Source organism: Notamacropus eugenii, chromosome 2 (assembly GCF_028372415.1).
Source record: "Notamacropus eugenii isolate mMacEug1 chromosome 2, mMacEug1.pri_v2, whole genome shotgun sequence".
Classification (NCBI taxonomy): domain Eukaryota; kingdom Metazoa; phylum Chordata; class Mammalia; order Diprotodontia; family Macropodidae; genus Notamacropus; species Notamacropus eugenii.
The window spans coordinates 57938268-57958846 of record NC_092873.1 but is presented as its reverse complement, the minus strand read 5'-3'; the positions used below and the strand labels follow the sequence as shown (position 1 = coordinate 57958846).

Genomic DNA, 20579 nt, shown 5'->3' with positions numbered 1-20579 from the left:
AGAAAACTCTTAAAACAGAAATGTTGGCTAGGAAATGAATTGACCATTTCCTCTCAGTGTCATTCAATATGTGAGTGGTAAACTGCTTCATTCTACCCTATTGTTCACACTCTGGAGTCCTCCACCCCTGAGAAAGGGGAAAACCCAACCAAGCTCTCAGGCTAAAAGTCTGATCTCTTCCTAGAGTTTACACAGATAAGGTACAGGAGTCAGCCAAGGCTTACCATCCTGAGCCTTTGGTTATTCTAAAATCTGTAGGCAGTCTTAAGACACTATGGGGGTCTGGCGTTCTTTTCTGTTCCTGTTTCCATGACTGACTCTTTTCCTCTGTAGCCCTTCCCATTGGTCACAGGGATATACTGGCTAGCCTGCTGCTGAACTTGGCCAGCCCATTGGCTGTGGCTTTAGCACATGTTTCTGAGTTTGGGTTTTTTTTGGGGGGGGAGGGTTAAGGCTAATCTAAGACTTTATAGTTCTATTGGTAGCTCCAGCAGCTGCCCTGAGAAGTATTTATTTGCCCAAGTGATTGACCTTATTCCAGTCTCCTCAAATAGCCTTAATCCTGAGAGCTTAGAAAGTTAGTGCCTGTCATCTCATGAGCATATCTTCCCTTTCCTGGAAGCAGCTGTCAAACACCTGGATTGGATCCATTTATTTCCCAGCCCTATAAAGAACACTAAAGAAGAAAGTACCCATAGAGCCCCCTTTACTGTTTTCTTCCCTTTCCACCAAGCAGAGTCTATCAGGAAATCTCTTGGCTCTGCACTTCCAAGGAAACCACTGAGCCTGGAAAGGGCCATTTTTGAGGCTGATTGCTTGCTTGTCACTATTTTGACTTATACTACAAGACCCCATGGCCATTGTAGGCCAGGGGAGGGAAGAGAGGGCAATCCCATCTCCCTCGAGGTACCTGAAAAGGAGGTGCAAGAGAAAAGGTCACGAGTGAGACTGTGAGCTGAGGCCGAGGGAGCATGGCTCTCATTCCAGCTGCTCATCCTGCTGATCCTGCTCCATCCAGTGTTTTCAGGCTTCGAGAGAATTGGCTGATGGATATTGATGAGTTTCAATCTCAGGAGCCCAAGTGCAAAGATGGGGGGAGTGTTTCATGCTGTTTTTGGCCTGGATGTTTCAGTGTCAGGTAAAGTCTCATCAATCTGAAATGAGAAAGAGAAGCAAAATTCATCTTACTGTTGTTTACGTGACTTTGAATGAAAACTTCATTCCCAGCTCAACTCATGTGTGCTTTTATTCACACAAGAACAGACACATGTGCTGGAAATGATGCACTTGTTCAGACACATGATTTTTTGTTGTTTAGTTATTTTTCAGTCATGTCCGACTCTGCGACCTCATTTGGGTTTTCATGGCAGAGATATTGCAGTGGTTGGCCGCTTCCTTCTCCAGCTCGCTTGACAAGTGAGGAAACTGAGGCCAAGGGTGAAGTGACTTGCCCAGCTAGTAAATATTTGAGATAAGATTTGAACTCAGGAACGAGTCTTTCTGATGCCAGGTGTGGTGCTCCATGCACCATGGTGCCACCTAGCGGCCTGCAGACACATAATACAGAGTGATTGCCCAGCTGTGTAGGGCTGCTAAAATTTAGTGACACTGCCGAAAATCTTATTAAATACTTAAATATTGCTCGTATGAGTGTGGATTGGTGATGAGACCCGTGTTCAAACTCTCTCTTGCGGGGCACTCGTGGTGTGCCCACTGAGGCTGGTTTGAGAGCTCGGAGTGAGGTCAGGAAGAGCCTCCCTTCTCAGTAAGAGACAAGGAGACCAGCTTTTCCCCTGGATTGGGAGCCAGGCTGTGCCTAGAGACGGACCCCTGAGCTTGCACCTGGCAGAGAAGAAGGGGGGTCCTGCATGGGGGAGAGGCTGACAAGGAGGTTTCTCTCTCTTCCTGGGGGAGGGCAGAGGAAGAAAGAGAATGGGATCATTGCTCTAACCCACAGCAATGGAGAAAGCTGGTGAGACTTGTAGCAAAATCAGCCCTGAGTGGATGGCGAGACTTGGGTGCTTGGCATCATGTCTGACAGATAAATGAAAGGCCAAGTTTCTGTCTCTTGAGTCATACTAGGAAAAGATGGGAAGAAAAGGGAACTCTAAGGATGAATGAGCACTGGCTAAGTACCAGATAGGATACAGATAGGAGCTAAGGATACAGATAGGAAATTGAAGAGTGTCTGTCTTCAAGGGGCTCCCATTCTCAGAAGGAAGACAATGGATGTGGCAGGCGGGGCGAGAGGAGGACAAAAATAGTGAAGGCATCTCTGGGGCAGTAGGTAGACACATCCTTTCTAGGAACAATGTTGACCAGACGTGGCTGGCTGTCTGGCTCCAAGATGGAGCAGTAACATGGAGCATGACTGGAGCCGGGCCAGATGCAGGGTGTGATGGGGACACCACCAGACAGGGCAGTGGTGCTTCCAGGACTGGAATGCTGGCCTGGTGCCATGGCGTCAGGAAAAGGAGTTACAAATTACACCTAGTCATTTATGTTTCTAAATTTTGACTTGGTGAAGTCTTTAAACAGTCTTTGGCAATGATGTTTGTGGTTGCTTAATAAAGAGTTTGGTTTTCATAGAAATAGGATGAGTGGGAGCAGAGCTTGATGGGTCAGCAAGACCTGGGTTCAGATTTACCCCTGATGCAGACTAAGTGTTAAAAACCACAGACAGATCCCTTACTTTCTTCGAGGGTGTTTCTTCATCTGTACAATGGGGATATTAATTGTAGTAGCTTTGTTGTTGTTGTCATCTATAAAAGGCAGTGATTAATGTTATTTATAATTCCCCAGTGACCAAGCTTGTGTTCTAATAGGCTCAGTGTCCTAGGAAAGATGTGGTCACAGATATGGAGTGGGCAGAAAGAACTGGACAGATCATTCCGGGATGAGTGACCAAGCCCAGATCCAGACCCCCATCTAATGACTGAGTGATCTCCTTCCCTTTTCAGCAGAGCCTGGTTAGTCTTCATCCTCTTTGGGCAAACCAAACATGTGTTCCCCAGTGATGGCTGTGAGGCCCAGGCAGCGAGGACAGCTGCTCCGAGCTACAAAGAAGGATGATGACATGTCAGCCCCTTGGTGTCAGCTGAGGGTCAAAGGGTAAAACACATGGGAGGCGGGCATCCTGTGGGCACTCCCAGAATTCACTGGAGCCCTGAGCCTCTGAGCTGCACTTACAGACCCAAGTCCTCTTGGGATGGATGTCAGAGCAACTCTGTTAACTTGCATTCCCAGGCTTTGGCTTTCCAGGCTACGTGGTCCCTCTCACGTAATAACAGAGGTGTAATTTATGGGAGGGTGAGCCATTGTCCATCTGTTTGTATTGGGGAAGTGGCTTATCGAGCTCCTGAGGAATGCTGGACTGCGGCATTGTCCCAAAGTAAGCCCACAGCCTGCCTCTGCACCCTGCCATGGCTGTCTTTGGGGGAGCTAGAGGACCTCTCACCAGAGTGAGCACAGTAACAGGGGTTGACAAGCTGCGGACAAAACCAAGGGGACCCACAAAAGCTTTCCCAGATTGAAATTCCCCCACTGACTCTGGCCTTGGGTTTATTAAATACACTGTTTTGTTGTTTAATCAGAGATGCTTCAAAGACAGCCAGAAGCATTAATTGAGTCAGCTCTGTTTAAAAGATACAGTGGGGCGATTGTACCTCCTCATTTAGACAGATATTGAAAAGAAGCTAGTGAGGAAGTGGGGACATACAGCCTCTTGTGCCCTGTTATGGAAAGTGACTCCCCCAACCCCAGGACAGCATATTGTCACCCTTGGGTTTCAGGCCAGCATGGGGTGTGATACATTGGGGAACATTCAGTTACCCAACAGAGATTTGGCTCCAGCTCAGGGATTTGCATATAGCATAGTGCTTAAGTTCTTGTGGATTGTTCAGATGCAAGAATGATCAAAAAGACCCAAAAAGACCTTTTTCTTGGGGCAAGAATCTTCAGCTTCAGTTGCCTTCTGCAAAGTAATATGGAAGAATAAAAAGAGGCCTGGACTCCACCAGGAGACACCTAGCACCAGATCCTAGAACTTTACTAGCTGCACAACCCCTAAGGGCGAATCACCTTCCCTTGGCCAGCCTCAGTTTCTCCCTGGTGAAGGGTCTGGGGCCTATGTGAAGTTCAGATGAGGCCCTGGGGCTGCAGGGTTACTCCTGACCCACCCTTGCCTGGGGAACAGTCATCAAATCCCTATCTTTCTGTTGCTACTGAACTGGGTGGGACAGATTCCTGTCCATCTCTTCTAAAAGAATGGAAGTGCCTTGAAGGCAGGGACCCAAGGAAGGTGCTTCATAAATGCTGGGAGCCTTCACAGATCCATTTGGTGCAGACAGGAATGATCCTGAAAATGACACAGATAAATATGGGAAGTTACCCACAAAGTTTCTGAGAAAGGAGATCCCAGGTTAGATCTATGTATAGCTGGAGGGAACCTCTGAGGCCCTCTGAGGTTGTGAGCACCAGCAGCAGGATTTGAACCCAGGTCCTGTCACACTAGAACCAGTGGTCTTTTGACTGTGCCACCTTGTGTCCCATGAGAGCAGCATCATCCTTGATCTTTTTCTCAGCGCAAATGGTCCTGCACTGAACTTTGTTTTCGTTCACCCTTATATCTCATCTGTCCTCCCTAAGGATGGAAATGACCTGTGCTTTCTGTCTGGACAGGTCATCCCTATGCTTCCCAGGCTGCTCTGTGAGGAGTTGTGCAGCCTCAACCCCATGACTGACAAGCTCACCTTCTCTGTCATCTGGAAGCTGACCCCAGAAGGCAAGGTAAGGACCCTCCCTTCTTCCTAGATAGGTGGAACCCCTGTGCTCAACTGACAGATGCAGTAGAGATTCACTGCTTGCCTGGCACTTTGTGTGTGCACCCAGCATTTATTTCTGACCCCTCCTTCCAAACTCCTGAAATTACTTCATTCTCATTTTTGTACGCTTCGCATTTATTTGCATTTGTACCTTTGATAACATTCTGTAGAAAGTACATTCCTTGAGGGAGGGACTATTTTTGTATCCTGATGACCTGCCACAATGCCTTGCACATAGTAGGCATTTATTCCATGTTGACCCATGCCTTGGAATCACTTCGAGTCTGGCAGAGAGACAAGTTTGACATATATAAATAATTAGAAAACAACACAAACATGGCAGCCAGAAGAGCTTGTGGCATCCCTTGACCTTGCTGATAGACTTGCTGTTCTCTGCTGGGGGCACATACACAACGAGACTTTTTTATTCAGGTTGGTCACCATATTCTAGGAAGGACATTGGCAAACTGAAGCAAGATTGCAGGAGGGAGATCAGGAAGACAAGGAATGGGTGAAGGAGCTGGGGATGGTAACCTAGAGGGGAGGGTAGGAAGACATTTGTGCTAGACATTAGGTCTTCTGGTAAATCTGTCTATGCTGTGGGAGCCGGCAAAGGGGGAGGTTGAGGTGGGCAGCAACATTTGGAAATGCTTCTGGAGGAAGTGAGACATGGATAGACTAGTCAAGTGTGTGTGTGTTCGCCCTTCATTGCCGAAGAAGATTATGCCATCAGAGAAATAATGACATGACTTGTATTTGACTTTGTTTTGAGTGAGGAAGGGCTGTGCATGTCACCAGCCTCACTTCTCCTCCAGAGTCATCTGAATCCAGTGACCAGATATTCATCAGGATGACTGGAGATGACCCAGGATGAGGCAATTGGAGTTAAGTGACTTGCCCAAGGTCACACAGCTAGTGAGTGTCTGAGTGTTTGAGGTGAGATTTGAACTGACTCCTGCACTGGTGCTCTAACCACTGTACCACCTAGCTGCCCAACTTGGATAGACAGAAGTGGAACAAAGGTGTAGACATAGAAATGGGTTTGGCATATTCAGAGGCTAGTGTAGAGGAAGAATCGACATATTCCTGGACAGGGAGGGTGGAACCAAGGACCCAGAGGACCGGAATGAAACTGATGGTTCCTATAGGCCCAGCCCCCGAGGGTTTCTGAGCAGGGAGGTGATGGCTTGAAAATCCTGTTTTACAACTGCATCAGTGGAGCAGGGAGGATTGGCCACCACCACCAAGAATATGAATAACCATATTGCATCATAATGTTGATGATGGTCATAGCATTCAGATCACTCTTTAAGGTTTGCAAAGTGTCTCATGAACATAATATAATTTGATCTTCACAGCAATCCTGGGAGGTAGACACTGTTATCACCATTTTACAGATGAGGAAACTAAGACAAACAAATCAGGTGACTTGCTGGTTTGTTGCTCAGGGCTCTCTGACTCCAGGCTTTGTACTCTGTGCACTCTGGTGCCCTCTGGTTCCTGGTGGTATTCAAGGTCTTTGGTAGTACCTGGAGAAAAGGTGGGGAGGGGCTGCATGAAGGGACAGGTACTTAAAACCAGGAGTAGAAGTTATGAGACAAATTTCAAGGGAATAATTGGTCAGGCACTGGAAGTTTGTTGTTGTTCAGTCATTTCAGTTCTCTCTGACTCTCTCTGACCCCAATTGAGGTTTTCTTGGCAGAGTTACTGGAAGGGTTTCCCATTTCCTTCTCCAACTCATTTTACAGATGAAGAAACTGAGGCAAACAGTGTGAAGTGACTTGCCCAGGGTCACCCAGCTAGGCCAGATTTGAACTTAGGAAGACAAGTCTTCCTGACTGCAGGCCTGGTGCTCTGTGCATTGCGCCAGCTGTCCTGGCACTGGAAGTGGCAAGCATCAAATAACACCCAATGTTAAAGTGGTTAAATGTTAACAGTGAGGAAATGATACAGGAACCATTTCTATACCGGCTGTCCCTATAGTATGACCACCAGTTGGTTAGAGAAAAGATCATAGTTAGTAGAAAAGAATAAAAATTAAAAAAAAAAACACAACTGTGACATGCAATTAAAACCATTCTGTCTTGCTCTATTGAAGCAACATACTGACACTGAAAACTGGGAATTGAAGGGTGCTATAAGCCTCAGTCCAAATTAACCCTAAGAAGTTTAACTGATATAAATCAGTTACTGGGATGGGGAGAATAAAAGAGCCCAGAAGTGGTGTCAGCCAGCAAACACTTGATCTCTTTGCCAAACAGGAGCTAGGAAAGCCAAGGACAACACTGGCTTAGGACACAAACGTCTTATTTGTAAAATCTTATGGAGGAGTCTGGTGGAATGTTCTAAACAGCATTGCTTCATTAAACAGCAAGGAGTAGCACAGGGAAAACAGGCTGGAAGAAATCTTGGCAAGAGACTGTGAAGAGGGGTCATCCTGAGGGCATTTCAGGATGAAACTGGAAGGAGAATAGCAAACAGGGAAAAAATGGAAAAGATCTGTGAAGGTTTCTGTAATCAGCTCATCCTCAATGATGATTGGGCTATGCTGTTTGATTAGCAAGTGTCCCAAACCTAGATGTGTAGCCTGAGAGAGTAATGATCCTGAAGAAGACAGAGAAAGTCTTCCACAGAAGGGCTCTGCTGTAGATGAAGGAGTTTTGAGGGTTTGGAATCAGTACTTAAGGTATCTGAAGGAGAGTATACTAAACATTAGGGAAATGTTGATCTTTATCGTTGCTAGAAATATGATCAGAAAGGGGATGTTGAGAATTTCTTTTTATAGCTCCTTTCCTATCTATGCAACATTTTGTGGGAATCATTGACATCCATAGTGAGAATTCCCTTGGTGAAGGAAGATGAGAAAATTGGCAATTTCTGTTTAGCCTATGTAGACTTCCCCAAATTTTTATCTACAGTGGGCAGTATTTTACATTCACTCAGTTGACTGAAAGTCATGGAGAATGCAAGGTCCCACTTTATTTATTGTTTGTTGAGTGTTAAAAAGCATTTGATTCAGGAGAACAAAATGCTGCCTTAAAAACTGTCCTCAAAATTTTTGACCGAACAAGAGATAGAAAACATTATCAAGTGCAAAATGGGTAATTTTGATTACATTAAATTGAAAAGTTTTTGTACAGCCAAACACAACGCAAGCAAGATTAGGAGGGAAGCAGAAAACTGGGAAAGAATTTTTGCAACTAGTGTCTGTGATAAAGGCCTCATTTTTAAAATATATAGAGAACTCAGTCAAATGTACAAGAATACAGGTCATTCCCCAGTTGATAAATGGTCACAGGATATGAACAGGCAGTTCTCAGAGGAAGTAATTAAAGCTATCTATAGACATAGGAAAAAATGCTCTAAATCACTATTGATTAGAGAGATGCAAATCAAAACAACTCTGAGGTACCACATCACACCTATCAGATTGGCTAACATGACAAAACAGGAAGATGATAAATGTTGGAAAAGATGTGGGAGAGTTGGAACACTAACTCATTGTTGGTGGAGCTGTGAGCTCATCCAACCATTCTGCAGAGCGATTTGGAACTGTGCCCAAAGGGCTACAAAAATGTGCATACCCTTTGACCCAGCAATACTACTTCTAGGATTGTATCCTCAAGAGATCATAAAAATGGGAAAGGGTCCCACATGTGCAAAAATATTTATAGCATCTCTCTTTGCGGTGGCCAAGAACTGGAAATCAAGGGGATGCCCATCAATTAGGGAATGGCTGAATAAATTGTGGTATATGAACATAATGGAATACTATTTTGCTATAAGAAATGATGCACAGGATGACTTCAGAGAGGCCTGGAAAGACATATATAGACTGATGCTGAGTGAAAGGAGTAGAGGCAGGAGAACTTTGTACACAGCAACAACCACAGTGTGCGAGCGATTTTTCTGGTAGACTTAGCCCTGCGCAGCAATGCAAGGACCTAAAAATTTCTCATTGGTCTCTTGAGGCAAAATGCCTTCCATATCCAGAGAAAGAACTATGGAACTGGATCTCAAAATGAAGCAGATCATTTTCTTTTGTATTATGTTTTGTTTTATGATTTCTCCCATTCATTTTAATTCTTCTATGCAACATGGCTAGGGTAAAAATGTATTTAATAGGAATGTATGTGTAGAACCTGTATAAAATTGTATGCTGTCTCAGGGAGGGAGTGGGGAGGTAGGGGGAAAGAAGGAGGAGGGGAGGAAAAAATCTAAGATATATGGAAGTGATTGTAGAACACCGAAAACAAATAAAATAATTTTAAAAATTAAAAAAAAATTGTCCTCAAATAATGTGTTTCCCGTACACATGTCAAAGTATGAAAAATTTCCCCATAATACAATAAAGATGACTTTGTTGGCTCTTTGATGATTAATACCAAATGACGCATGAAACAGGGAGATGTATTTTTGCCAGATGGTTCCCACTCTTCTAGGGTTATCCAGTGCAGAGTCCCACTTAAAGAGCAATTCCTAGTCTCAGATATGGTTCTCCAGGTGCCTCATTTGCCTCAATGCCCATAGCATCTCAGAGCCTTCTGAATGAGAGCCACAATTACTCCAGGGAGACCAGCCCTAATCTCCACAAGTGGGCAAAGAATGTCTGTTGTCTATCAGTACCCACATGATGACCCGGGCTCAGAATGAATGGGCCAAACATAGGCTGCAGCTGGGAAATGATGCAGTGCTTTAAGAACCTTAAGCATCTTCCCAAAACAGAGAACTTGAGGGCATCAGAGAGGCTTGTATTGAGGGTCAGCTGGCTGCAGCACATTACGAACAAGAAAGTAAACAGGATAAAAAGGGTGAAGGGTGTCATCTGAGAAATGTCAGACTGAAAGAAGGGATGAATCAGTGGCTGGTGAAGGTGAGGGATGGTGGCTGGACAGCTGACTGTGGAGGAAAGCCTCCAATGCACTGGAAAGATGCCCATGGAGCATTGATGGGAAGGTGTGGAAAACAGCTGCACAGGACTGGCAACATGATTGGGCTGGGGTCTGCGTGATTTAGAGGGAGAAACCACTGAGGTATCTGTGCATTTGACAAACTTTAGGATTGAAGGAGAAAGTCAACCAAAAACTCACAGCAGAATCTCATGGCCATTTAAAAAAAAGTGGAGCTGTTTGTTAACCGTCCCTTCAATAGGATGTTTTCCTGGTTTTCTCTATTATTGACTGTAATATCTTTTCCTCAAAGTTACTGTCATCTTTCGCTTCCTTTTGGGTGAAAATCAAATTCAGAATAGAGCTTCCCCTCAGTGGTTTACTCCCTTGTTAAAAGATGACATCATTAAGTCCAGAATTTATTTGCTGCTGCTCTGCTTTTGGCTGAGAGAACTAAAATAGACATCTGGACAAGTGAAGTGCACTGTCACAATGCTACCAGGCCTGCCTTTGGCCAGTTTTGTGATTTGTTTTCCAGACTCCTCATTTTTTTCTTCTTTCTGATCAGGTGGTGTGTATGTGCTGCCCTGCAGCAGTAACAAAACGGTGCCTGTCGCTCCCTTAATTGAACTTCTTCTAAATATTCCCATCATGCTTCCTTGCTTGGGATCTTAGATTTACATGAGCTGTGCCCCCTCCCCCCCCCACCCCTCCCCCCGAACCATTTTCTGTCCTCTTTCTTTGGAATAAGGTGCTCCCATCCAAGCCACGTTCCATTCATGGGTTTCATGCCAGCGAGCCTCACATTTGCCTTCTTGGATTAGGATTGATAGTCTGTTTATTGTCTAAACTTGGCGTATTTGTTTATAGACATTTAAGATCCTGAGTTCTTTTTTTTTGGATTGTTTTCTCTTGTGAACTTCTGAATGTCTAAATAGCAATTCTTTTCAGTTCTCTCTGTTACCTCATTTGATGGAGAATTATGGGTAGTTTTCCTCCTCCCTCAACCTTTTAAAAGTTCTTTTGATTAGATTTGCAAAACTTCAGGCAAAAACTTCTATCCCAGCCTTTGCTCAGTATACTCCATCCCTGATCAGAAGCCTGTCATTCCCATATTTAAACCTTGGACCAGAAATCTAAATTCCATTCTCTTTCTTTTTTTTTGGAGTCTGGGTCTGCCTCCCTGCTCACCAAGAAGTGCAGTGATCTCATGGCCTGATCCCACTACTGATTGGCATAGGAACTGTCCTACCTGGATTTGTTCATTTCTCCTTTGGCAGCCCAGTGGCTCACCATGTTGGTGCCAGACTCTGTGCAGACACCGGAACAGCTCAAATCTCCTGAGCTTGACATCTGCCAGCCCTGGATTCCTTGGCAGCAGGGATGACATTCGTATGCCGTTACCCTCAGACATGTTTTCATTTTCAAATACAACCTTCCCCAGCTGATCAGTCCCAAGAACGTCTTTTCTCTTCTGTGTTCCTTGGCTTCAGTTGGCAGCAGTGATGAACATATTATCCGTGCTGCCATGCTTGTTAGTTTCTTGCTCAACACTTTATAATTTTTGGCAAAGTTTTCTAGATTTGTTTTGGTGGCATCATTTATGACCATGTGATTTTTCCAGACGAAGGTAGTAATTACCCATTTTGACATGTCTTGGGAGGTTCTTGGTTATATCCTGGATATGTATATATATATTTACACACTTTTCTATAATCATTCGATTGAAAAATGCCATTTTTGTTTACTCTTAGCAGGAAGTGACTGGTCCCCCGTACACTTCTCTTCTCTTCTTCCTCTGACCCTTCCTGGGTGATTTCCTACCTAACCACACCAGTGGGCTTGTGTCTTTAAATCCTTAGAGGATGAACAGCTGCTTCCTTCTCAAAATGTTTGACTTCCCCCTCTTCAAAAAGAGATTCAGATTTCTGAAGTCCATGAGTTCAGGCTGTTTAGTTCTTTCTTGAGACACCATTTTCCCCCTTCCACCTAATGTGAAGTAGGTTATTGTTCTCTTCTGACTCTTTGGATCCTTCCTCTTCTTGGTTTTCACACTGAAAGCCTTTTTTTAAATTGCCTATTCATAATGGTTAGCTTCCTCCATTTTTCCTCCTTAGAACAAAATTAGAGCTTTGGTGCTGTTGTATTAGCCCTTAAAAATATTTTTCTCTTTTTTTCCTCAAGCAGTCTCCTTTCATTTCATCAGTCTTTATTCCCTTGCTGAAGTGGGCTGTGGCCTTCTGATCAGAGCTCATTTGTGAAAAGCACTCCCTATTTGGGTTCTCATTTGAGACCGTTTCCTTTTTTCCGTCTTTTTTTTTTCACTGTTAACTATTTGTTTATTTTTAAAGTTAATTTATTTGTTTTCAATTTTCTGCAGTCACTTCCATATATCTTAGATTTTCTCCCCTCCTTTCCCCCTTCTTCCTCTTCCCTCCCCTCTTTCTCCCTGAGACAGCATATAATTTTATATAGGTTCTACACACACATTCTTATTTTTACATTTTTTTTAAAATTTATATTTTCACCTTAGTGATGTTGCATAGAAGAATTAAAATGAATGGGAGAAACCATGAAAACAAAGCAAAACATAACACAAGAGAAAATGGTCTACTTCATTCTGCAATCCAGTTCCATAGTTCTTTCCCTGGATGTGGAAGGTGTTTTGCCTCAAGAGACCTCTGGGAATTTTTAAAATCCTTGCATTGCAATGAAGTGCTAAGTCTACCAGAAAAATTCCTCGCACACTGTGATTGTTGCTGTGTACAAAATTCTCCTGGTTTTGCTCCTTTCATTCAGCATCAGTTCATGTAAGTCTTTCCAGGCCTCTCTGAAGTCTTCCTATTCATCATTTCTTATAGCACAATAATATTCCATTACATTCATATACCACAACTTGTTCAGCCATTCCTCAGTTGATGGGCATCCCCTTGATTTCCAGTTCTTGGCCACCACAAAGAGAGCTGCTATATATATTTTTGTATATATGGGATCCTTTCCCATTTTTGTGATCTCTTGGGTTTACTATCCTAGAAGCAGTATTGCTGGGTCAAAGGGTATGCACATTTTTGTAGCCCTTTGAGCATAGTTCCAAATTGCTCTCCAGAATGGGTGGATCAGCTCAGAGCTCCACCAACAATGAATTAGTGTTCCAACTCTCCCACATCTTCTCCAACATTTATCATCTTCCTGTTTTGTCATGTTAGGCAATCTGATAGGTGTGATGTGGTACCTCAGAGTTGTTTTGATTTGCATCTTTCTAATCAATAGTGATTTAGAGTATTTTTTCCTATGACTATAAATTTCTTTAATTTCTTCCTCTGAAAACTGCCTGTTCATGTTCTGTGACCATTTATCAATTGGGAAATGACTTGTATTCTTGTACGTTTGACTCAGTTCTCTATATATTTTAGAAATGAGGCCTTCATCACAGATACTAGTTGCAAAAATTCTTTCCCAGTTTTCTGCTTCCCTCCTAATCTTGCTTGCTTTGTGTTTGGTTGTGCAAAAACTTTTCAATTTAATGTAATCAAAATTATCCATTTTGTATTGCATAATGTTCTCTCTCTTGTTTGGTCAGAAATTTCTCCATTCTCCATAAATCTGGCAAATACGCTATTCCTTGCTCCCCTAATTTGTTTATAGTCTCAATCTTTATGCCTAGATCATGTATCCATTTGGACCTTGTTCTTGTGTATGATGTCAAGCATTGGTCTGTGCCCAGTTTCCACCACACTGTTATCCAGTTTTCCCAGCAGTTTTTATCAAACAATGAGTTCTTATCCCAGAAGCTGGAGTCCTTGGGTTTATCAAACAGTAGATTGCTATAATCATTGAGCACTGTATCTTGAGTACCTAACCTATTCCATTGGTCTACCCTTGTTTCTTAGCCAGTACCAAGTGGTTTTGATGATTGCTGCTTTGTAATAGTTTGAGATCTGGTAGGGCTAGGCCACCTTCCCTAGAATTTCTTTTCATTAATTCCCTTGATATTCTGGACCTTTGACCTTTTCCTTTCTAAGAGGGAAAGTGACCTTTTGAAACAACTCCTGCCCTGGCTTTTCCCAAGCCACTTAAAAATGTCTGAGGTGAAACTGGCAATCTACGTTTGAGTGATGCAGAGGGAGGAACTTCCATTTTCCCCCTACGTGACTAAAAATTATCTGCTTAGATGTATTCCTTCTGCCAGCTCTTAGGACTAAACAAGGACATGTTTTCCAAGGTCTGCTTATATTCATTTTGTCCCTTCAAGTCAGAATGCTTGTAGTTCAGTGGTATGTGAACTCATTGGTGAATCCTTTTTTTGTCAGACATGATGAGTGTTCCTCAACTACAAATGGAATTGTTGTTTTTACAAATATTATCAGTCAGTGTGTCGTTGAACCCTTCAGGGATCTGTGATTTTGCACTATAGACCCTCCCCTTTCTCGCACAGATGATGTCTTCAGAAGGTGCTAGGGTCAAGTCATTGCTTCCCTGGGTTCTAATCACAGCATGTTCCTTCAGCCCCCTCCTCTGTCAAGTGAGAGCCTTTAAGCTCTGCGCCTGGAACCTTTCCACCTTGGGAGTGAGAACAGGAAGAAAGTGCTAGGCATGACAAGACAGCAGCAGAGGTCTTTAGTGGTGGAGTTTTAAAAATGCTTTCAATTAATTAGGTAAAATAACAGGGTAACAAGTTAGATTTCCTTAAATGAGTGGTAGTAGGGAAGGAGGGTGGGCATCAATGTTTATTTAGGGCCCACCATGGGCTCGGCACTGTGCTAAGCACTTTACACATATGATCTCATCTGATCCTAACAACAGCCTTAGGAGGGAGTCACTGTTGTCATCCTCACTTTGCAGATGAAGGAGCTTGAGGCTGCAGAGGTTAAATGACTTGCCCAGGGTCACGTGGTCAACCCTAACCCGGTGCGCACTGCACCGCCTAGCTGCCTCCTGGTATTGGCAGCAGTGATAGCAAAGGAGGGTTTATCCTCACAGGAAGAACACATCCTGTACGGATTACATCTAAGCCCTGAGATGCTACTGCCAGCGTAGCCGGTCATAGCTAAACTTGCTGATTTCAGGGAGCCTCTGGCCTGCTAGCTCAAAATCAGCCAGCGTAGGCTGAGGCTGCTAGGGGGCCTCTGCCTGGCAACCTCAGAGTGCTCTCGGCTTCCTGAAACCCTCCTGATCCATCTTGCTGTGCTTTTATCAGGATCGACCAGAGTAGCCCCAGGCCCGGAGCCCATCCCTGGGAAGGGGCCAGGTACTTGTGCTTGGTGCTTCCTCATCTGCTTCTCCTTGTCAGCCCTGGGCTGTAACTTCATTGTAGCGCACCTCTCCTCACCTTGGACGTTACAGAAATAAGCACACTGAGGGATGGAGAGAAGGAGAAGCTACCTGCCATTCTCTGTTGGGAGAAGCAGAGATGTTCCCCAGGGAAATCACAGATCCTTGAATATAATATAAAATATAAATTTGGTAGAAAGAGTACTGATCACATGAACATTAGATTTTAAACATTTTGTTTTTGTTGAGATTAATCATAATTAATTGTTGAGATTAATAATTTTTAAATGACTAAAAATAATGATAATGTAAGTTGTTTTTCAGTCACATCCAACTCTTTGTGATGCCATCTGGGGTTTTCTTGGCAAAGATACTGGAGTAATTTGCTATTTATTTTACAGATGAGGAAACTGAGGCAAATAGGGTAAAGTGACTTGCGCAGGCTCACAGAGTTAGGAAGTGTCTGAGGTCGTATTTGAACTCAGACCTTCCTGAGTCCAAGCTGGGTGCTATATCCACTGGGCCACTTAGCTGCCACTATTTAATGATGATAACTTGCTTTTATTTAGCACTATGCATAGTGATTTAACAAATGCTCTCTCATTTGATCCTCACAAATCTGGGAGACAGATCATGTTCTTATAGATGAGGAAGTTGGGACTGAGAGAGGTTAAATTGCTCCCCCAGGGTCCTGCACCTAATTAATGAGTGTCTGATAGGTTTTGGACTCAGATCCTCCTCTGGGCTCCAAGACTAGGCTGCTTCCTGATGCCCATCCCAGTCACTGATTACTGTGATCTACATGAATGGAGTTTCCCTTCCTACTCTCCTGGCTCTCCCTACTGCATCTTGAACAGAGATTGCCAGCAGGTAACCAAGCAGGAATCTCGGCTCCTTTACCCTGCTGCAGCTCTCTGGATGCTCCTTTCCTAGTGAGGAAGGGGTTGCTTTCAGCCTGACCTACTTTTGGAGTGTAATTCCTTGGTCCTCCTTCCCTTTGGAAGCCACTTACAGTAGACAGCCTGCAGACTTCCAGCGGCTTTAAAAGGCAGCATGGATCAGATATATCTTAAAGAACCTGTCATCTTGGGGTTGGTTAGAATGTACATTTCAAAACCTAATTGAACCCAGCAGACAGTTTTTAAAGGGATCTCTTTCATCTTCATATTGTAGCAGCTTCAGTAGACAGAGGCTTCAGTGGATGGAGGTAAGCACACATGTCTAGGCCCACCTTTCCTGGTGTTGGGACTTCCTTCTAGTGACGATCTTGCCTGGAAGTTTTGGCTCTGGGGAGCTTTTCCAGCCTGGCTCCATCTCCAGGGCTGATGGCACGGTTGTCTAACATGGAGGGAATGGAGATGACTTCAAAGAGTTCCTCCCATGGCTGAGATTAGGAAAAGGAGAAAGGAAGGACATGATCTCCTTTTTGAGGAATTTTGTTAATGAAACTCTTTGTGACTTTTTATACGTCTTTTGTGTCTCTGTTTCCTTCTGTCATGACCCCAGCTCCACGTTTGGGCTTTGCTGAACTTGGTTCAGGGGCCTTCTGGCTGCCCTGGGACTCTCTCCCTCTTAGGCCTTCTTGTCTCAGCTTCTTAGCAATCAGGCCAGATCAGGGCAGCCTCTTTGACCTTCCCTGAAAGAAGAGTGTCAGGCCTAGCTTTGCTATTTGAGAAGGAAAAAATCCAACAACTCTCCACATGCCAGGAACACCTTTCTTAGAATATCTTTCCTGCATCTGCCAAAAAAAGGCTAGCTCCTGTTCCCTTAACCTTCCAAGGTTTTAAAACAGGCCTAAGTTTTATGAGCCCTCCTGTCCAGAGTCATCACCATGTGACCAGTAGCTGTCAGCCTGCAAGGCCTTGTCATCTTTCCCCTCTCCTTTGTGAGCTGAGGGCTAGAGAAGGTGGGAAGTCTTGTTGGGGAGTGGGCCAGAGGACTACAGAGAGATGTACAAGAGGGGTACTGTATAAACAGATGACCCAATAAGGCTAGAGGAGACTCCCGCTGGAAATCCTAGGGTTCCAGTGAACTAATTCGAGTGCAACAGATTTCCATTTGGTGGCCTAGAGGAGGAAGCAAGGGAGGCTTTTAACACTCAGTAAATTTCATCTGCTGGAAGGTCTCCACATGTTAGCTGTTGTCCCTGGCTGAGAGAGCGGAGTGAGTTGTAATTGATTCCTGTGCTCAGCACTGTAATTACATGGCCTGAAGCATCCTGACCCTCTATCAGTTTGGAACAAAACAGGCCTCAAACCCGCATTGCTGTGCAGATGCCCACTGTGTGTAGGGGTGCAGAACGGAAGGACCTCGAAGGGAAGGGAAACCTGGGGAGCTGCTTTTGGAAACAGAAACAGGAAGGAAGGAAGTATAGATTATTAACTGGAGGGAAGAAAAAGCTTAGCAGGGTCTGACCTTAAGGTTTGTCTTAGTACCACAAGGATGGACCCAACCATACAAAATGTAATGCCTACAGTGCACAAATCAGAGGAAGGGAGGAAGATTTCTTGGTTTGGAATAAAATGGAGGAATAGGGATGAAAAAGGTCACAAAAATCTAGGAGACACAAATTTTGGCCCTCCTCACCCCCCAAAATGTAGGAGAAAGTCTCTTACAAGAAATTCTTCCCAGCCAAGTGTATGGGATGCTAGGCTGACCTTGATAAGGGAGGAGCCTGGGCAGGCCCTGAGGTGGGGCCCTGAGTCATCTCCTTCTGGGATGAGCCTGGACCCTTTCTGCCTTAGTTTAGGACTGGAAGAGCCAGCTGAGGCATAGCGTACACTGAGAAGGGAAAGAACAACCATTTCTGGAGCAATCGATCTTTTCTCTCACGAGAGCTTGGGATGGCTGTGGACTCAGCAGCATTTCTGGGCCTTCCTGCACTGAATTTTACCAGTGCTTGGAGGATTTCAATATCGGACTTATGGGAGGAGCGCTGGCCTTCCAGTTAGAACAGAGGTGGCTGGGATGCCAGGCTGGACCCTGGGCATATGGCCTTAGCTGTAGGAGACCTGAATACTATTGGTACCACTCTCTGTCCATTGGTTTCTCCTCCACAGCGCCCCCCTTCCCCCACTGCAGCCTCTTTATCTGATTTTATGTTTCACATGACATGAGTCCTGCTCTGGTCAGAGTGGGCGCAGCTAGGTTGTGTTTTGCTTTTTTTCCAACTTTGTGAATTGTTTGGAAATAATTTGGAAAATATTTGAAAATAATGTAGAATCAAAGTATGAGAACTGCCACTCCTTCCCCCTCTCCTTTTCTCTCTGGGAGGGGGCCCTATTTGGTTACATTGGCATAATCCTCTCTCTTTTTACCCCTTTCTTTTTCTATTCCAACAGTCTCCTGCATCCCTTGGGAGACCTACCTGAGAGTCTTACTTTCCCATGTGTCAGTCAGCATTCACAAGAGCATTCACTAGACCTGGTGTGTGCTCAAGCAGGGGGTGTGGGGGGGAGATAGGTAGGGGTTAGTTAGTGATGTGGATATGGAAGATGAAGGATAAGAGATCCTAGATCTTTGGGACAGGCCCAGATTTTAGTTTCAGCTTTGTATCGTGTGATTTCTAAACCCTAAGGTATTCCTCTTTGACTAAATGTCAAAGAGGAATAAAAACCACTGATAATAATGAAATATCCTAGCTCTTTTCTTGACCTTTTGCTTGCCATCCCAGAAATATTTTACTCTATTCTAATTTTTAAAGGACTGTTTCTTCAGGGAGTTTTTGAACCTCCTTTTCCCCCATTTGGCTAATTCTGTTTTTTAAAGCATTCTTCTCCTCATTGACTTTTTGGACCTCTTTTGCCAGTTGAGTTAGTCTGTTTTTAAAGATGTTATTTTTTTCAGCATTTTTTTGAATCTCCTTTAGCAAGCTGTTGACTTGCTTTTCATGATTTTCTTGCATTGCTCTCATTTCTCTTCCCAGTTTTTCCTCCGCCTCTCTTACTTGACTTTCAAAATCCTTTTTGAGCTCTTCCATTGCCTGGACCATTGCATAATTATTTTGGAGGTTTTGGATGCAGAAGCCTTGACTTTTAGGTTTGCCCTGATGGTAAACATTTTTCTTTCCCATCTGAAAGGATGGAGGAGAATACCTGTTCAAGAAAGTAACCTTCTATAGTCTTATTTTTTTCCCTTTTTTGGGCATTTTCCCAACCAGTTACTTGACTTTGGGATCCTTTCTCAAGAGGAGGGTATACTCTGGGGACCTGTGAATTCTCAGTTCCTCCAAGGTGGTACAATCAAGGGAGAGGAGTTTACTCCATGGCCTGGCTCCTGGCTGAGGTTCAGATCAGCTGCTCAGTTCCGCCAGGGCCACAACCACTACAGCCATAGCTGCCTGCTGCTGGTGCTGCCATTGCTGCCTGGGACTGGGACTAGGGGAGGACCCTGCTCCCTTGTCACGGAGGTGAAAAAGCTCTCTCACTGACCTTTGAAGCTGCTTCTCTGGGTTGAGAGGTCTCGGAACCTCAGCTACTGCTACTGCTGCCAGGGATTCTGCCCCTGAGGACTGCTCTGGTTCTGTACAGCATGGCCCAGGCAAGGCCATGCTCTGCTCCGCATCTAGTACAACACACCTTTCCTGTTGGCCTTCCAGGTCACCCTGGGCCAGAAATCTCCTCCACTCCATAGTTCTGTGGCTTCTGCTGCTCTAGAATTTGTTGAGAGTTCTTCTTTAAAGGTATTTTATGGGCTGTGGGGGAAGAGCTAGAGTATGTGCATCTTTCTACTCCATCATCTTGGATCCACCCCCAAAGTATTTTACTCTAGATCTCCAAGTGCTTCTCTACTCATTGAACAATCTCATACTAGGTCTTACTCTACATTGCCTGGGATATTTGAACCCCTGTAGACCAAAACCCTTTTCCATACCCCCTCCTATGGGAATAATTCCTCATTCCCGTCCCCCTCAACCCTCCAGAGTTCCAACCAAACCCCACCCACCCCATCCACTGTGCCCCCTGGAATGCCCGTTCCATAAGAAACAAACTTCCCTTCACCCTACATCTTTTCCTCTCCTGCTCCTTCCATCTGCTAGTTCTTATTAAACCTGGCTCCCCCTATGTTGCATCTTCCCTGGCCACCTTTCCAAGACTTGCTGCACCCTTGCTCATTCTCTCTGGTTCGCAGATCAAGGAGGGAAAGATGGAACACATCTTGTTCCCCATGACCACTTCCAGGTTCTCCCCCTTTCTCCATCACTCAGTAACCTTTCCCCTTTGAGGTTCATGCTTTTCATATCTATCATCTAGTCAAAATCCTGGTAGCTGTTGTGTATAGACTCCTGGGTCACTGCTCTCTCTCTCAAGGAGTTGGATATCTGGTTTACAATTTTTCTTTCCTTCCCAGCTCCTGCCCTCACATGAAGTGACTTCATCATACACCTTGACTGTCTCTAAAATACCCTAACCACTCAACTCAACATACTCACCACCCATGGACTACTCCTCCACCCCACCTCAGCCACACACAAAGATGGTCATACTCTGAATCTTGTCACACCCACAGATGTACCATCACCACATTCAAGAATTCTGAAATCCTTTCATCTGATCAGAATCTGCTGACTGTTCATCCCCCCCTCTGACTTCCTTAT

The 20579-nt window shown here is 44.4% G+C and overlaps 1 protein-coding gene across 4 annotated transcripts in view; it reads left to right on the top strand.

Annotated features, from left to right (window-relative positions):
* Window positions 1–20579, top strand: part of DIS3L2 (DIS3 like 3'-5' exoribonuclease 2) — a 393028-nt gene that overhangs the window by 254520 nt on the left and 117929 nt on the right. For all 4 annotated transcript variants that reach the window (XM_072637426.1, XM_072637425.1, XM_072637427.1 and 1 more), the window contains one exon: window positions 4681–4788. In XM_072637426.1, the coding sequence (XP_072493527.1) occupies window positions 4681–4788 (108 nt within the window). The remainder of the gene's footprint in view (window positions 1–4680; window positions 4789–20579) is intronic.